The 13,434-nt window shown below is 31.0% G+C and overlaps 1 protein-coding gene across 1 annotated transcript; it reads right to left on the bottom strand.

The window, feature by feature from the left end:
• Nucleotides 1-10,280: 10,280 nt before the first annotated feature.
• LOC118048896 (uncharacterized) lies at nucleotides 10,281-12,870 on the bottom strand. Its single transcript, XM_073411758.1, has 6 exons — nucleotides 12,835-12,870; nucleotides 12,389-12,713; nucleotides 11,740-12,260; nucleotides 11,162-11,380; nucleotides 10,873-10,989; nucleotides 10,281-10,718 (listed from the first exon to the last, which is right to left on the bottom strand). The coding sequence occupies exons 1-6, from the start codon at nucleotides 12,868-12,870 to the stop codon at nucleotides 10,617-10,619; spliced, it is 1,320 nt and encodes a 439-aa protein (XP_073267859.1). The 3' UTR covers nucleotides 10,281-10,616.
• Between the last annotated feature and the right edge of the window lie 564 nt (nucleotides 12,871-13,434).

Below are 13,434 nucleotides of genomic sequence, written 5' to 3'. Positions count from 1 at the left end.
TAGTATTAAGATAATATTTCTTTTACTTTTAAATTTTATTTTTATATCGCCACATTAAAAATAATCTAATAATATCATAAAATTAATTTAAAATTAAAAAAAAAACATAATTAAACTACAGTACCAACCAGGCCTCCAGCAACGTACCAATTAGCTTCTTTAGAAATATAGCTGTAATTATTTTTTAAAATAATTTTTATATTAAAATAATATTTTTTTATTTTTTTAAATTATTTTTGATATATGTTCATTAATACAATTTAAAACATGTCAAAAAAATAATTTTTAACAAAAAATAAATAAATTTTAGAGGAATGTCGTGCAAACCGCATCCCAAATACTCTTGAAAAAATATATTTATGTCGAAATATATTAAAATAATAATTTTTTAAATAAATTATTTTTGATATATTGTATCAAAATAATTTAAAATATATTAAAAATATAATTTTTAATAAAAATAAATAAAGAAATGCGTTTAGACCGCGTCCCAACAGTCTTGAAAAAATGTGTCTATTATAATAATAATTTTTCCTTTTTTAGTTGGCAAAAATTTTCAAGTCACGTGAGAGAGAGAGGGGTGTCAAAAGTAGATACTCCATGTTGTAGGGCTAACATGCTCCATGGGCTCTGTTTGACTGCTTATGTTGCCGTTGTTAGTTTATTATTATACTGTTGAGGATGTTGTTTTATTGTGCTCATGTTTTTCTTACAAACTTATTTATTGCTTGGGCGGCGTAAATTTTACATTGCTTCGGGGTTTCGCTTTTCTATATATAAACAGTCTTTTATATCGGTTTTTATATGTTTGCACTGATATTATTAAATTCAGCGCCACGGGTCGACCGTCTCGGACTTGACTCGATAAATCAATTTTTAAATAAGTTAATATTTTGTTTAGTTTAAAAAATAATATTATTTTAATTTTTTAAAAAAAATTAAAATTATAATGTTTTTGATTAATTTTCTTAACTAGTAACTTGATTTTTTTTATTTTATTTACGTGGGTGTCCGGGCCAGCTTGCGTGCACCACGACTAATCCCACGGCTCACTGAACATCCTACAAACCTAGTGAACATGTAAGGCACCGCGGGGGTGACAAGCGTGCACGGTGAGGTTTGAACCCAGGATGCAGAGGAAAGGAATAAGTCCCTTCAATCGCTGGGTCAAAACCTCAAGTGCTAGTAACTTGATTTTTTAATCGAGTCAGGTTTTGCGTGTATGAGAAGGTCATGATGTTTATTTCATGTCACTCAATTTGTGCTTTTCGATCATGCAGGTGAGTTAAGAAATAATGTGATGAGTGAATTGGATTTTGTCTTGGAGAAACTGTAAAATATGTTGGCATATTAGATGGTTGTGTCGTCTAGACAAGAGATTATAATAATTAGGAGTGCGACTATCTCCACGGCAATGTCCGTTTTCTATTTCTAAATCATCATAAAAGAAAACTATGTGGTGTGATAAAAGAGAAATCCCCCATTGATAGGAGTGGTTGATGGTCTCAAGGGAAATTCAACAGGCATATTTTTGTTTAGTACTGTATTTTAAAAATATTTTAAAAAAAAATTAAATTTATTTTTACTTTAAATTAATATATTTTTAATATTTTTAAATTATTTTAATATATTGATATCAAAAATAATTTTTAAAAAATAAAAATGATCTAATTATGTGCTGTGAGTTGCGGCAAGTAAATGTATTTAAGATAACAGTTGTGATTATTTTTTAAAGTGTTTTTTTATTCAGAAATCTATTAAAATAAAAAAAATTATTTTTTATATCAACGCATCAAAACGATTAAAAAACACTAAAAATTATTAATTTTAAATAAAAAAATTCATTTTTTTTAAACACAGGTTGGGCTGTGTGTTTCCAAACAGTCCATACGTATATTGGCATTGATATGATTGGAAATGTAATAACAGTTGTTTTTTAAAATATTTTTTAGTTAAAAATACCTTAAAATAACATTTTAAAAAAATATTTTTTGATATTTATACAATAAAATAATCTAAAAATATATTAAAAAATAATTTAAAATTTTACCTAACCCTATTTAAAACGCTGTACAAAATGGATGCTTGGAAAAGATCGTTAACGGAACCTGCACCGCCTGCCCTCCTGCAAATAAAAGATTTCAATGTATAATTATTAAATTTATTAGGATGGATAGAGGATTTGACACCTTAGGCATCCAATAAAGCATACGCCATACATTGAATTTAATTAATCTCCCGGTTGCGTCAACTGGAAATAGAATTGCTAATTGCTTTGTTAGTCAATATATACTCCATTACGGGGGCCTATATAGTTGGTGTGGATTTATAAATTAGTGGAGCATCAATTGTCAAAGTACAAATGATATTTTTACTGGACAATTACAAAAACTCTCTAATAATTTGATATTAATTTTATTTTCTTTATGTACTTTAATAAATTACATTTTGCATCCTAAAAATATAAATATACAACCATATAGTAGGTAGCTCGGTGATAAAAGCTTGAGTTAAAGAAGTTTACTTTCCCTGTTGTCTCAAGTTCGAGTCATGTGGTGGCTAATATGATAGTCATTAAAGGTTTACATAGTCGTTAATTTCAGAACTCGTGGGGTTAGTGAAGGTACGCACAAGTTGGGCCGGACACCCATAATAATCAAAGAAAAATATATATATATATATATATATATATATATATATATATATATATATATATATATATATATATATATATATATATATCTTTGTGGCCATTGAAGGCTTACAAATCTTAGAGACATGCTGAGTTTCACAAATCTCAGGGTCATTGGAGGCTTACATGATTATTAACTTCAGAACACATGAAATTAGTTGAAGAGCGCGTAAGCTGGCCCAGACATCCACGATAATAATAATAATAAATATATACACACACAAAGAAAGTGAGATTTATATTAAACTATAAGAAGATTTTTGTAATTATCCTATTTTTAGATGACGAAACTCCTTTTAAAATTATCTGCTTTCAAGGAGAATAAATTGATTATCCAAAGGTATTCATTGACTAACAATGCAAGGAACATGCATCTTCGTGGATCGAGGTATTTGATTGGTTAAATAACATCAATGTGCGTGTGCGTGTGCGTGTAAAGTCAATTAACTCACCTAACATGACTTTGGCCATGGTCTTGTTTTCATTTACCTTTTTATCTATCACTGAAAGATTTAGATTTTTGAAGTAATAGTACTATTTGTAAAATAAAATAAAATTACACAACAGTCCTCGTAGCCTTTCATTTATTTGCCTTTTAAGGGTATTTGTGTAATTTACACGTGCAAAAATTGTCCCAAGTTATTTTGCAAATAACCTCTTAAAATATATTTTAATATTTACCTCACATATAGTAAAAATAAACTCTATAAATTAAATTGATTGATAGAAAAAATATAATTCTAATATTATCAATAGTTTTTATTGCCGTCACGTGTTATATATAAATTTTATTTTTATCATAACATTTCTATAGAAAAAACTAATTCAAAGTTATAGTTATATAATTGTAATTTTATAAAGATAATATATTTTAATTTGTATAACATCATAATATTGAAGGGTGTAGCTTAATTGGTTAAGTTTTAAATTTGTTTCCTGAAGGTCACCAATTCGAGACTCATAAATCCTATAGCCATTGGAGGCTTACATGATCGTTAACTTCAGAGTTTATAGGATTAGTCGAGGTACGCGCAAGTTAATCCAGACACCCATATTTAGAGGGAAAAAAAGAGCATTAACATCGTGCAAGAAATAAAGTTTACAGTGCATAAAACACACTAATGAACAAAAATGTTTAATTCTTTTTTTAACATAACAATTTTGTCTAGTTCTTGATCCTTATACACTGCAATCTACACAAGTGAGAAAACTAAAAATATTCTATTCATTTATAGAAAATAAAACAAGGTCATTAGCATAGTTTCTTTTTTCTTTTTCTTTTTCTGAAGAATTAATCACTCACTAGTGAATAGAAATTAACTTGTAAATCTCTTAATCATTAATCTTATCTATAATCATTTGACAATTGCTCGTGCATGTCCAAGAGAACAATTAAAAGCTTGGCGCATCATCTGCCGAACCACTTCAAACGAAAAGCAACAACTTTACAGCCAAAGAAACGTAAGCATCCATACCACAGGTAAACTCTTGCTCAGTGGAAGGTGTCCTAAATGCAGCAACTACTCGTCTTCTCCACTATTATCTGCACTGTACATACCCAGGCTGGTTTCCTTTGAAAAGCTTCTTCTTTTATTATTTTTCAATTTACTTTTCATTTAAAAACTACGAATAGTATTTGCATTTTTTTTTTTAATATTTTAAACTGGAATTTAAACGCCGTTCAAGCACGGCAATCTAAATTCCTGGAGGTATTTTCCCCGGACGGGACAGGTTGAAAGCTAGACTCTTGTGAAGAAAATCATGCGTACGCATCACCCCACTCCGTCCAACCAAGCTCCAACCATTTCGTGTTTTCATTGATTGTTCCCATGAAAAGCAAGATTTGCATTTACTTACCATGCAAGATAATTATTTTTCAAATTTAATTTGATTGAAATATTGTCACGGGTCAAAAATAATTGAATCTGTGCCTTCTCTTGGTTGATATCTTCACCATGTGCAGTCTCGCTGGAGATAATCAAGCAGTTTAAAAAGGGTGGTAAAGTGCTGTTCTCCTTGGACAATCGACAAATCAAACAAGCTGTCGTGCAAGCAGGGAGCAAGATCGCAGGTCCCAAACAGGGAGCTGACTGTGGGGAGCTTTTGTACTTCATTTTATCGTGTTGTCTGATAAATTTGCTGGATATTTATAACAAAATTATTTCTCATAGCCATAGGAAACTAAGTTGAAAATTACAAACTAATTTGATCTATTCTTTCTGATCTAATTATAGTGGTTGAAAGTGGGTGTATGATACTTGCGGATGGTTGTTTTTAGTGAATTTGAGGATTTCAATGATCAGGTAAATGAGTTTTTAAGAGAAAATATAATAGAATTACATAAATATATTACATCAATAATTATATAGTAGATAATGAAGATTCTAAATGTTTTCTAATTGAACGAATATATATTTATAATTCATAAATTTTTTTATTGAGATGATAAGTCAAAGCATAATGTTGCTCTGATAGTTTAAATATGAAAATATATCTCTATATATATTAATGTTAATAGAAATATGATGGGTTTTTATAAAATTTTCATATATTATCTATTATACAATATTAATATTGATGAAAATATAATAGATTTTTAAGGTGAGTAATATTTAAAATATAGTTTTATCCATGAAACTGTATTCTTTTCCTAGGTTAAATATAAAGGAAGTGAATTATTTCCTTGACCAAGTTTAAAAAATGTAATTATTTATGGGGAGGGGTATTCAGCCTGTTAAATCTAAGTTTATCAAATATATTAGAAAACAATCATTTATAACTTGAAAAAAGGGTTTGTATTGTTTCCATAGTATTTTTAGCTATTAACAAAAACTTATTTCACTTTTTAGATATTTTAAGTCATGGATATTATTTTTTGTATTTAGATATAATTCATGAATAAAAAGCTATTAATATAAGAATGTTTAACAAAATTAAAACACACATGTCTAGAAATCATTATTAAATAAATAGAAATCATGACTGCCATTTTCATGCACCATTATTAATATGGGTTAGTTTAGTTTGCATTCTTTAAACCGGACATCCCCGCTCCGCCAGTGAATTTAATGTGATATGATGATATTAGTAGAACTAATTAAAGTTGTGACTTATAAAAACGCTACCGTGCTTTAAAATTTTGTATTTTTAAAAGGGAATGACTTGGATTTTGTATTTTTAAAAAGGTATACTTGGTATTGTGATTTATAATATTTTTTAAAAATATTTTTTTTAATTTTTAATATCATCACATTAAATAATAATAAAAATCAATTTAAAATCTTTTCAAGTGAAATACATTAAAAAAAATATAAACTATCATAATTCTAAACACGGGAGCATAAGCATCCAAAAGGACAAAAATCCGGGCTACTGGTTTGTGGGATCATCGATTATAATTCAATTTCCAAGAATTATAATGCTATAGTTGTTGTATCCAATTTAAGAATTAATTTAATAAACAGGGAAGTTATTAAATTACCGGGTGAAATATTTTTATTATTTTTTTAGTATTTAGTATTGTCAATTAAATTATTAAAAAATTAATCAAGTCAGTTAAATATCAATAATTTAGTTTATTTGAGTTAGTTAGTTAAATATCACAATATCAATGATTTTTTTAATTTAATTTGAAATTTAGTTCAAGTTTAGTGTCTAGTTACAAGTTTTTCCGCAACAAAAACAAATTATCAAGTTTAATAATTATTATTTTAAATATATATATATATATATATATATATATATATATATAATATATATAAAATAGATGGAGAATGGCAGGTATATCTTTCCAAATTCTCTTAGAGGATGTTTGGGAGTGTGGTAGTGATTGCTTTTTAAATAGTTTTTTTTATCGAAAAGCATGCTAATAATATTTTTTTATTTTTTAAAAATCATTTTTGATATCAGCACATCAAAACGATCCAAAAAGTACAAGCCGCACTTAATTTTAACAAAAAAAAATTAAATTTTTTTAAAAAAACAGATTCAACTACAGTGCCAAACGGGCATGGTTTCGCTGTTATTAAAAAAACTAGGATGCAATAGTGATTCCCTATTCAATGTACCATGGATTACTGCAATGTAACGATAGGTTTACTTTTTATATTACAAGTTAAGGAAGCACAAATTAAGAGGGTTTTTTTTTTTTTTTCACAAGGTTTATTTGATACTATCAAATTAATCTGTGTCAAATTAACCATCTCACTTTTTGGCCCTTAAAAAACAAAAACAAAAAATTACTTGACATCTAAGGGATGCCAGGTCTTTTTATTTTTTTACAAACAGTAAAATAACAGAATTGCCAAAAATCTAAAACTTATTGTCAGGGGATTTTCGGTCTTTTGTGTGTGTTTTTTCTTGTTATCACGTGGTCTAGTGGTCTAATGAAATTTAAATATTATAAAAAAAGATGGCTGACACGTAAGTATGTTCATAGGGTCTAGGTAACACATGTGGTGTTGCCTGTTGTCCAAACACCAAATTCCAAGGCGATGTGGGAAAGTGTTTGGCTTTCCCTCCATGCCTGGGCAATGCGTATAGGCGATCAATAGTTTATTGTAGACGATCTTTTCTTTTTCTATTTTCTGTGTCCCATTGATTCACACGCTAAACCTTCTGATTTTCTATACTAGCCTTTAACTTGTTTTTTTTTTTTTTTAATAATGGTCTCTTGTTTATTATTTGTTTAATCTAAAATAATTTATAGAATTAGAAAATTTTTTTAATTTCATTATTCTTTAATTCTTTTATATATTAAATTTGATCTCTATTCTTTTAACTGTATTTTTTTTTGTTTTTCTATTATTTTCTTGATTTATTTTAATTTTTAATTTAATCCTTCATTTTTTTTCATTTAATATTAATATTGGATTTAATCATTATTCTTTTAATTACTACCTTTTTGTTTTTTTATCATTTTCCTGATTTATTATATTTTTTAATTTCATCCCACATTGTTTATTTTAATTATTTTTTTGTATTGTATATGATCCTCATTCTTTTAATTATTATTTATTTTGCTTTAATTTTAGATGGCTGAGAATTTTGTTTCGTGATTTTTCTAAGTCCAGCTTTTACAGGGTAACCCAATTTCATAGTTTGAAACTCGAGTTTTAAAGATTAACTTTATTTGATTTCGGTTTTTTCTTTACTCTATATCTCTCTCTTCCTTTTGTTTTGGTCATTCAATATTATATTATTAGGTCTTCATCTTCATGAGTTTTTCCTTTTTTTCTTTCTATGGTATTGTTCAGATTTCATATTCCGCGGGTCACGAGTCGATCGAGTTAACTCAGGTTAACTTATTTTTTTAAAAAATATTATAGTTTCATCTTTAATTATTTTGTTTTTCTAGGACCTGACCTTCATTGTTTTATTCAATTTATTTTGTATGGAGCTATCTCATCCTTGTGAGCTGGTTGTGTGTTTGAAGTATTAATTGCACTTACATTTTTATTCTTTTTTTAAATTGTTTTTTTTAATTCTTCTTTTAATGTTTGATTTGCTTTAATTGAGCTCCATGTATATACCAATCTGAATGCTCTTATTTTCAAATTTTTATTTGGTGGGACCAACCGAATCCTCGAATTAGAGCCTTGATTAGTTGAACTTTCTATATTTTTTTTCTAAACCGCAGCTCAAAATTCCGATCCAGAGGAAAAACCGGTCCTCCATGGGCATACTTTAGGAGCCGTCTAGGCAACTACCTCTAGAAAAACGAAAGCCCTTTTTGTTGTTTTTGCCGATAAAAAAATAAAAAAGTCCAAACTCCCATGGCCACCGGGCACCTAACCTTTTGTAGGTTCGATCATTTTTGTCAAAGGTCTAGTCGAGAATCCGCGCGTCCATGCTTATTCGTCGAAGATGTGTGCATGTGACTATGACCTTAATTTTTATCAAAACATCAGCATGGCTAGGAGGGAGCTAGTGACATTTAACTAACTATTCTGTTCATTATTATTTTTTTAGTTTATCATGGATGTCCGGGCAGCTTGCGCGCATCTCGACTAATCCCACGGGTTCTAAAGTTAACGACCATGTAAGCCTCCAGTGGCCATCATATAAGCAACTCCAAAACTTGAACCTGAGACCACAGAGAAAGCAAACCTCTTGGTCCCAAGCTCTTACAACTGGGCCATCACCTAGATGGTTGTTCTGTTCATTATTTTCCTGTTATTTGTATTTGACTATTTGGTATTATTTTTGTTGAGCATATGGTAGGACCAAGACACCAAGTGATATGTTTTCACAATTGAATTTGAAGGTTGGGGTTGTTTTTCATTTAGTTTTTGTTTTTGCGGCAAAACAAATATAGTAAGATATTTGATAATAAATTAAATTGAGTTTTATGTTACAAGATTTATTAAAAAATTAAGTTTGAAATGCAATTTTTACATGTTTTTTTAACTGAGTTTCGTAAAAATTTCTAAATCCTATTTGTTTTTATGTTTCAAAAGCGTTTTTTAAAAAAATTGATTTTATTTTATTTTTATTTTAAATTTATATTTTTTAGTGTTTTCAAATCATTAAAATGCGCTGATATTAGAAATAACTTTAAAAAATAATATTATTATTTTAATGCATTTCCGAGTAAAAAACAATTTAAAAAGTAACAACAATTATATTCTTAAACACAACTCACCAAACATTTTATATATATTTTTTGTTATACATAAACTTCAACTATAATTTTTACCAAACACATATCTAAAATCCAACTAACCATAATTTTTTTAAAATTTATTTTTTTCAAACCACAATAATAAAAACTACCCAAAAAAAACACACTGAAAGTTTAAATGTAAAAGGAGCCTTTCGTTTAAAAATCATCAGCAGTATTGGGTGGCCAATAATTCACTTGGTACCGTGGTTCAGATTACTTCTTAAAAATATATATATATTTTTTTATTTTTTATTTTAAAATTAGAATATCAAAATCATTAAAAAATATTAATTTGATTTTTCTTACAATCCAAAAGGCATTTTAGAAAATAAAAGCTACTATGATAATAAACCGAAATAACTAATAGCAGAAATTAATGACTATAGACTACGAGGATATTAGGTAACTTTACCAACAAAATTTTGACATTGTTTCAGGCCACTTTGACCGAACGTTTTCTTCTTCTTCTTCTTTTGCAATTCCCCGTGAGCAGGGGCGGAACCAGAAAATAGAAAGAAAAGGGGTCAAAATGTTAGTTTTTTTATTATTTAGGCTAAATATATTAATATTATTAAGAGAGGGACTGGAAAACAAAGATTGGTCACCATTTTTGTTAAAATCTAAGGCTCATAGCTCAAAAACTACTGGGCTTGCAAATCAGGACAGATTGTTAATGAGCCTAGCGAAATACAAATACTTTTTAATCTACAGAGGCTGAAGTATTTGTGGATGAACTACCAAGAAAATTTGTTTTCCACCATTCCTCGCTGAGAGTGAATCTTTCAGGACGTCGTTTTGATTAACATTCAAGTTGACTTGAGGATCGAACACAAAGAATTAGCCTCTGCAAAATATGTAGCCGGTAGCCATTGATTCTGACAGATGCACATGTTATAGCAGAGGATGAGAGCAAGCCATGCTTACTGCAATAAGCACTCCAAATTTCTTGGACGCAAGAACGTGTAATAAACAAAAACAACTTCATTGACAAACTTGTCAAGCTACTACTCACAATGAGATGCACAGCATTCAACAGATTTGCTGGATCTTGGAGATGGTGGTTAAAAAAAGAAAAGGAAGGATAGATATTTCTACAGAAACAACCTTGTTATTCAGCTGTCTACATAATCCTCACTGAAATCATATAAATGGAACACCCATTCATTTGATTTCTTTTATTATAAATTTAACCTGGAGAGTTAATTAACATCCTGGCTGAAACAGGATCCTTCAAAATTGTAGAGAGGGGTGAGCTAGCACTTAACTCCAGGACTGGATAGAGTAGTTGCATTTGAAGGTCTTCACACCACTGATGTGAGCAAAAATATCAGAATCAGTCACATCTTCTTCTTTCATTGCTGGCTGCAGGGGAAAAAAAGGGAAGCAAGCAAAGAGAGATGAAAATGAAATAAAATAAAATCACAGACAGTTTACCAAAAGGAAACACTTGTTGAATGCTAACAAAATGTTTTACGTTGGAGATGAAAATGAAATAAAATAAAATCAAGAATCTTACTCCTTCTTCTTCATGACGGCCACAAACAGTCCTGTGGATCTCAGCAAAATCATCATTCTTTGCAAACCTTCCTCTGACTCGAGGCCGGTTGTCTGCCAGTGTTTTGCGGCAGGCATACTGCGTATTTGCTCAAATCATCAGTGACAAATAATAAAAAAAGAAACACATGTTTCATACTCTAAGGCATTGCCTGCAGACAGATATGCACATGAGTGATATGAGATATCTACTATCACTTTTGAACATGATATCTCATATATAGTGTTCTGTTTTTGGGAGAAGAGAGCACCTTAATTTTCTTGCTGAAATTCCTCTCGTTTCTTTTCTTCATGTACCTATGGATTTTCTCCTTCCTTTGCTCAACAGAAAGTTTGCCCACCTTGAAAGTTGAATCTTCCAAGCTTGAAATCTGTGATGTTAAAGGAGCAGAACTCACAGGTATCTGTGATGTTAAAGGAGCAGAACTCACAGGTCCACCCACCAATTTTGGAGTTTTATTGCCAAGTGCCTTCCAAAGACAAATTATAAAGAGAAAGGAGAATGAACACAACATGAGTTCCTCCAAGAAGAACCATATTTAAAGTGTACATGCTCTGCTATTTGTGCCTAAGAAATGCTACAGCCATCCAAGCAGGTAATTTAGCTGTTGAAAAATTATTAGTGTTCGGCTTCGAAACTCCGTTTATGAAAGATTGGGAGGGAGCTAATTCAATATTCAGGAGTACTCTTTTGGTTCATCATGATAAAAAATTCTTACTTCTCGAATTTCCTTTCTATGGAATAGTAAAGGTTTTTCAAATTTCCACTTGACAAATAATAATGATAATAATATAATTCTGCATGTATTCGATGAATAATTGCTAGTACCTTCAGATCACCAGGGTTAAAAACATGCTGGAGGGAATCAGGACAGTGAATCCCACCATTTTCACCCCGATAATCCAATTCTAGTGGTTGCCATTCAGAACCCGTAAGAATACCACCATCGAAAATCCCAGAACAGTCAGCAGATAATGCGGCATTCATGGTCCCAGCAAGCATGGAAGCACTCATGGCTGGACCAAGGGAATCAGGACAGTAAATCCCACCATTTTCACCCCGAGAATCCAATTCTAGTGGTTGCCATTCAGAACTTGTAAGAATACCACCATCGAAGATCCCAGAACAGTCAGCAGATAATGCGGCATTCATGGTCCCAGCAAGCATGCAAGTACTCATGGCTGGACCAAGAAACGAACAGGTAGGCGATGATGGGTTCAAAGGTACATAACAAGGAACCGAGGACAAGCAATCTTCCTCAAAAACTGATGGTAATGGATGCCCCGTGATTGGGGCAGCAGGTGGTCGGCACGTGTACTGTGAGAGAACCATCAGCATATTTACAAAATCTGTTATGCGAGTTGGGGTTGCACAAAAGAGAAATCAAAATGGTCATTTCGGGTAGAGATAAATGTAGGGAAAGAAAAAGTAGATGGAGAAAAGTCTATGGAAGCAGGGAGTTCACTGACAAGCTCACCTCGGGAGTCAAATATTATGGGCATATTACTATTGTCGTTGTTATTTATGTTGTTAGTATTGGCAGCTTTAGTTGTAGTGGTGCTAGCGGTTGTGTTTTGTAGGGGCGTGTACTTATGATTTGCCATTGTTATCTTGGCAGCAAATTGGTCTTGTCTATATTCTGGCTGGCGATGGAAGATTGTTAGTGTAGGAAGAGTTCTCATAGCAGCAGCAGTATGAGCTAAAAAGTGACTTCTGAGTTTTTTGCAGGGTTTCTTGGAAGAACTCAGGGTCACAGGAATTCCAAAAATTTTGGCCACTGATTGGGCTTGGGAAACATCGTCCTGTAAAATAGTAAAGAAACAATGTTAAGCATCATATACAAGTCAATTTGATCACATCTACAGCACACAAACGCAAACCCAGCTTGAAGTTTGATGTTTTCCAACTACGATTCAGATTGACCTTTCCTTTAGGCATACGCCACCAATGATTCTTCATCGTTTGCAACATGGTTCGGATCTAATTCTTAATCTTGCGTCAATGTGATTGTGATCTATTCCCTCAGGCCATGATATCTATGATAAAGACATGCAACTTAAAAAGGCTAAAATTCCCTAATCAAGCTGAATTTATGCATGTTAATCATCAAGGATAGGATTGGAGCACTCCATAATAATGCACTTTGTCAAGTGTGCTAGAAATACAAGGTAACGAATGATACTCTCCCTGCAAAGTAGTGGGGGTAATTAGACATCGGGCATGGGGTTCCAATTCTCTGTCCGTACTCTATATATGTATCCTTGGCCAAAATGGAGCAGGGGCCGGGCAGGGTGGGTTGCCGAGGGAAAGCACCTAGTCTAGCTCGTACAAGTGCGGCTACCAAGTACCAATCTAGTTTCCATATTTGATCAAGAATAAAAGAATAATATCATATAGTAGATATCTGATTATTATAAAGTTGAAAAAGATGTGTTTGTGTGCCACCATGTGAGATGCGGGAACTAGGGCACCCGAGATTAGCAAAAATACTTCATAGCATTAGCAAGATGGGTGTCCATGGCT

This window comes from Populus alba, chromosome 10 (assembly GCF_005239225.2).
Source record: "Populus alba chromosome 10, ASM523922v2, whole genome shotgun sequence".
NCBI lineage: Eukaryota > Viridiplantae > Streptophyta > Magnoliopsida > Malpighiales > Salicaceae > Populus > Populus alba.
The sequence above is the reverse complement of the archived record's forward strand: the minus strand, read 5'-3'. Positions and strand labels throughout refer to the sequence as shown.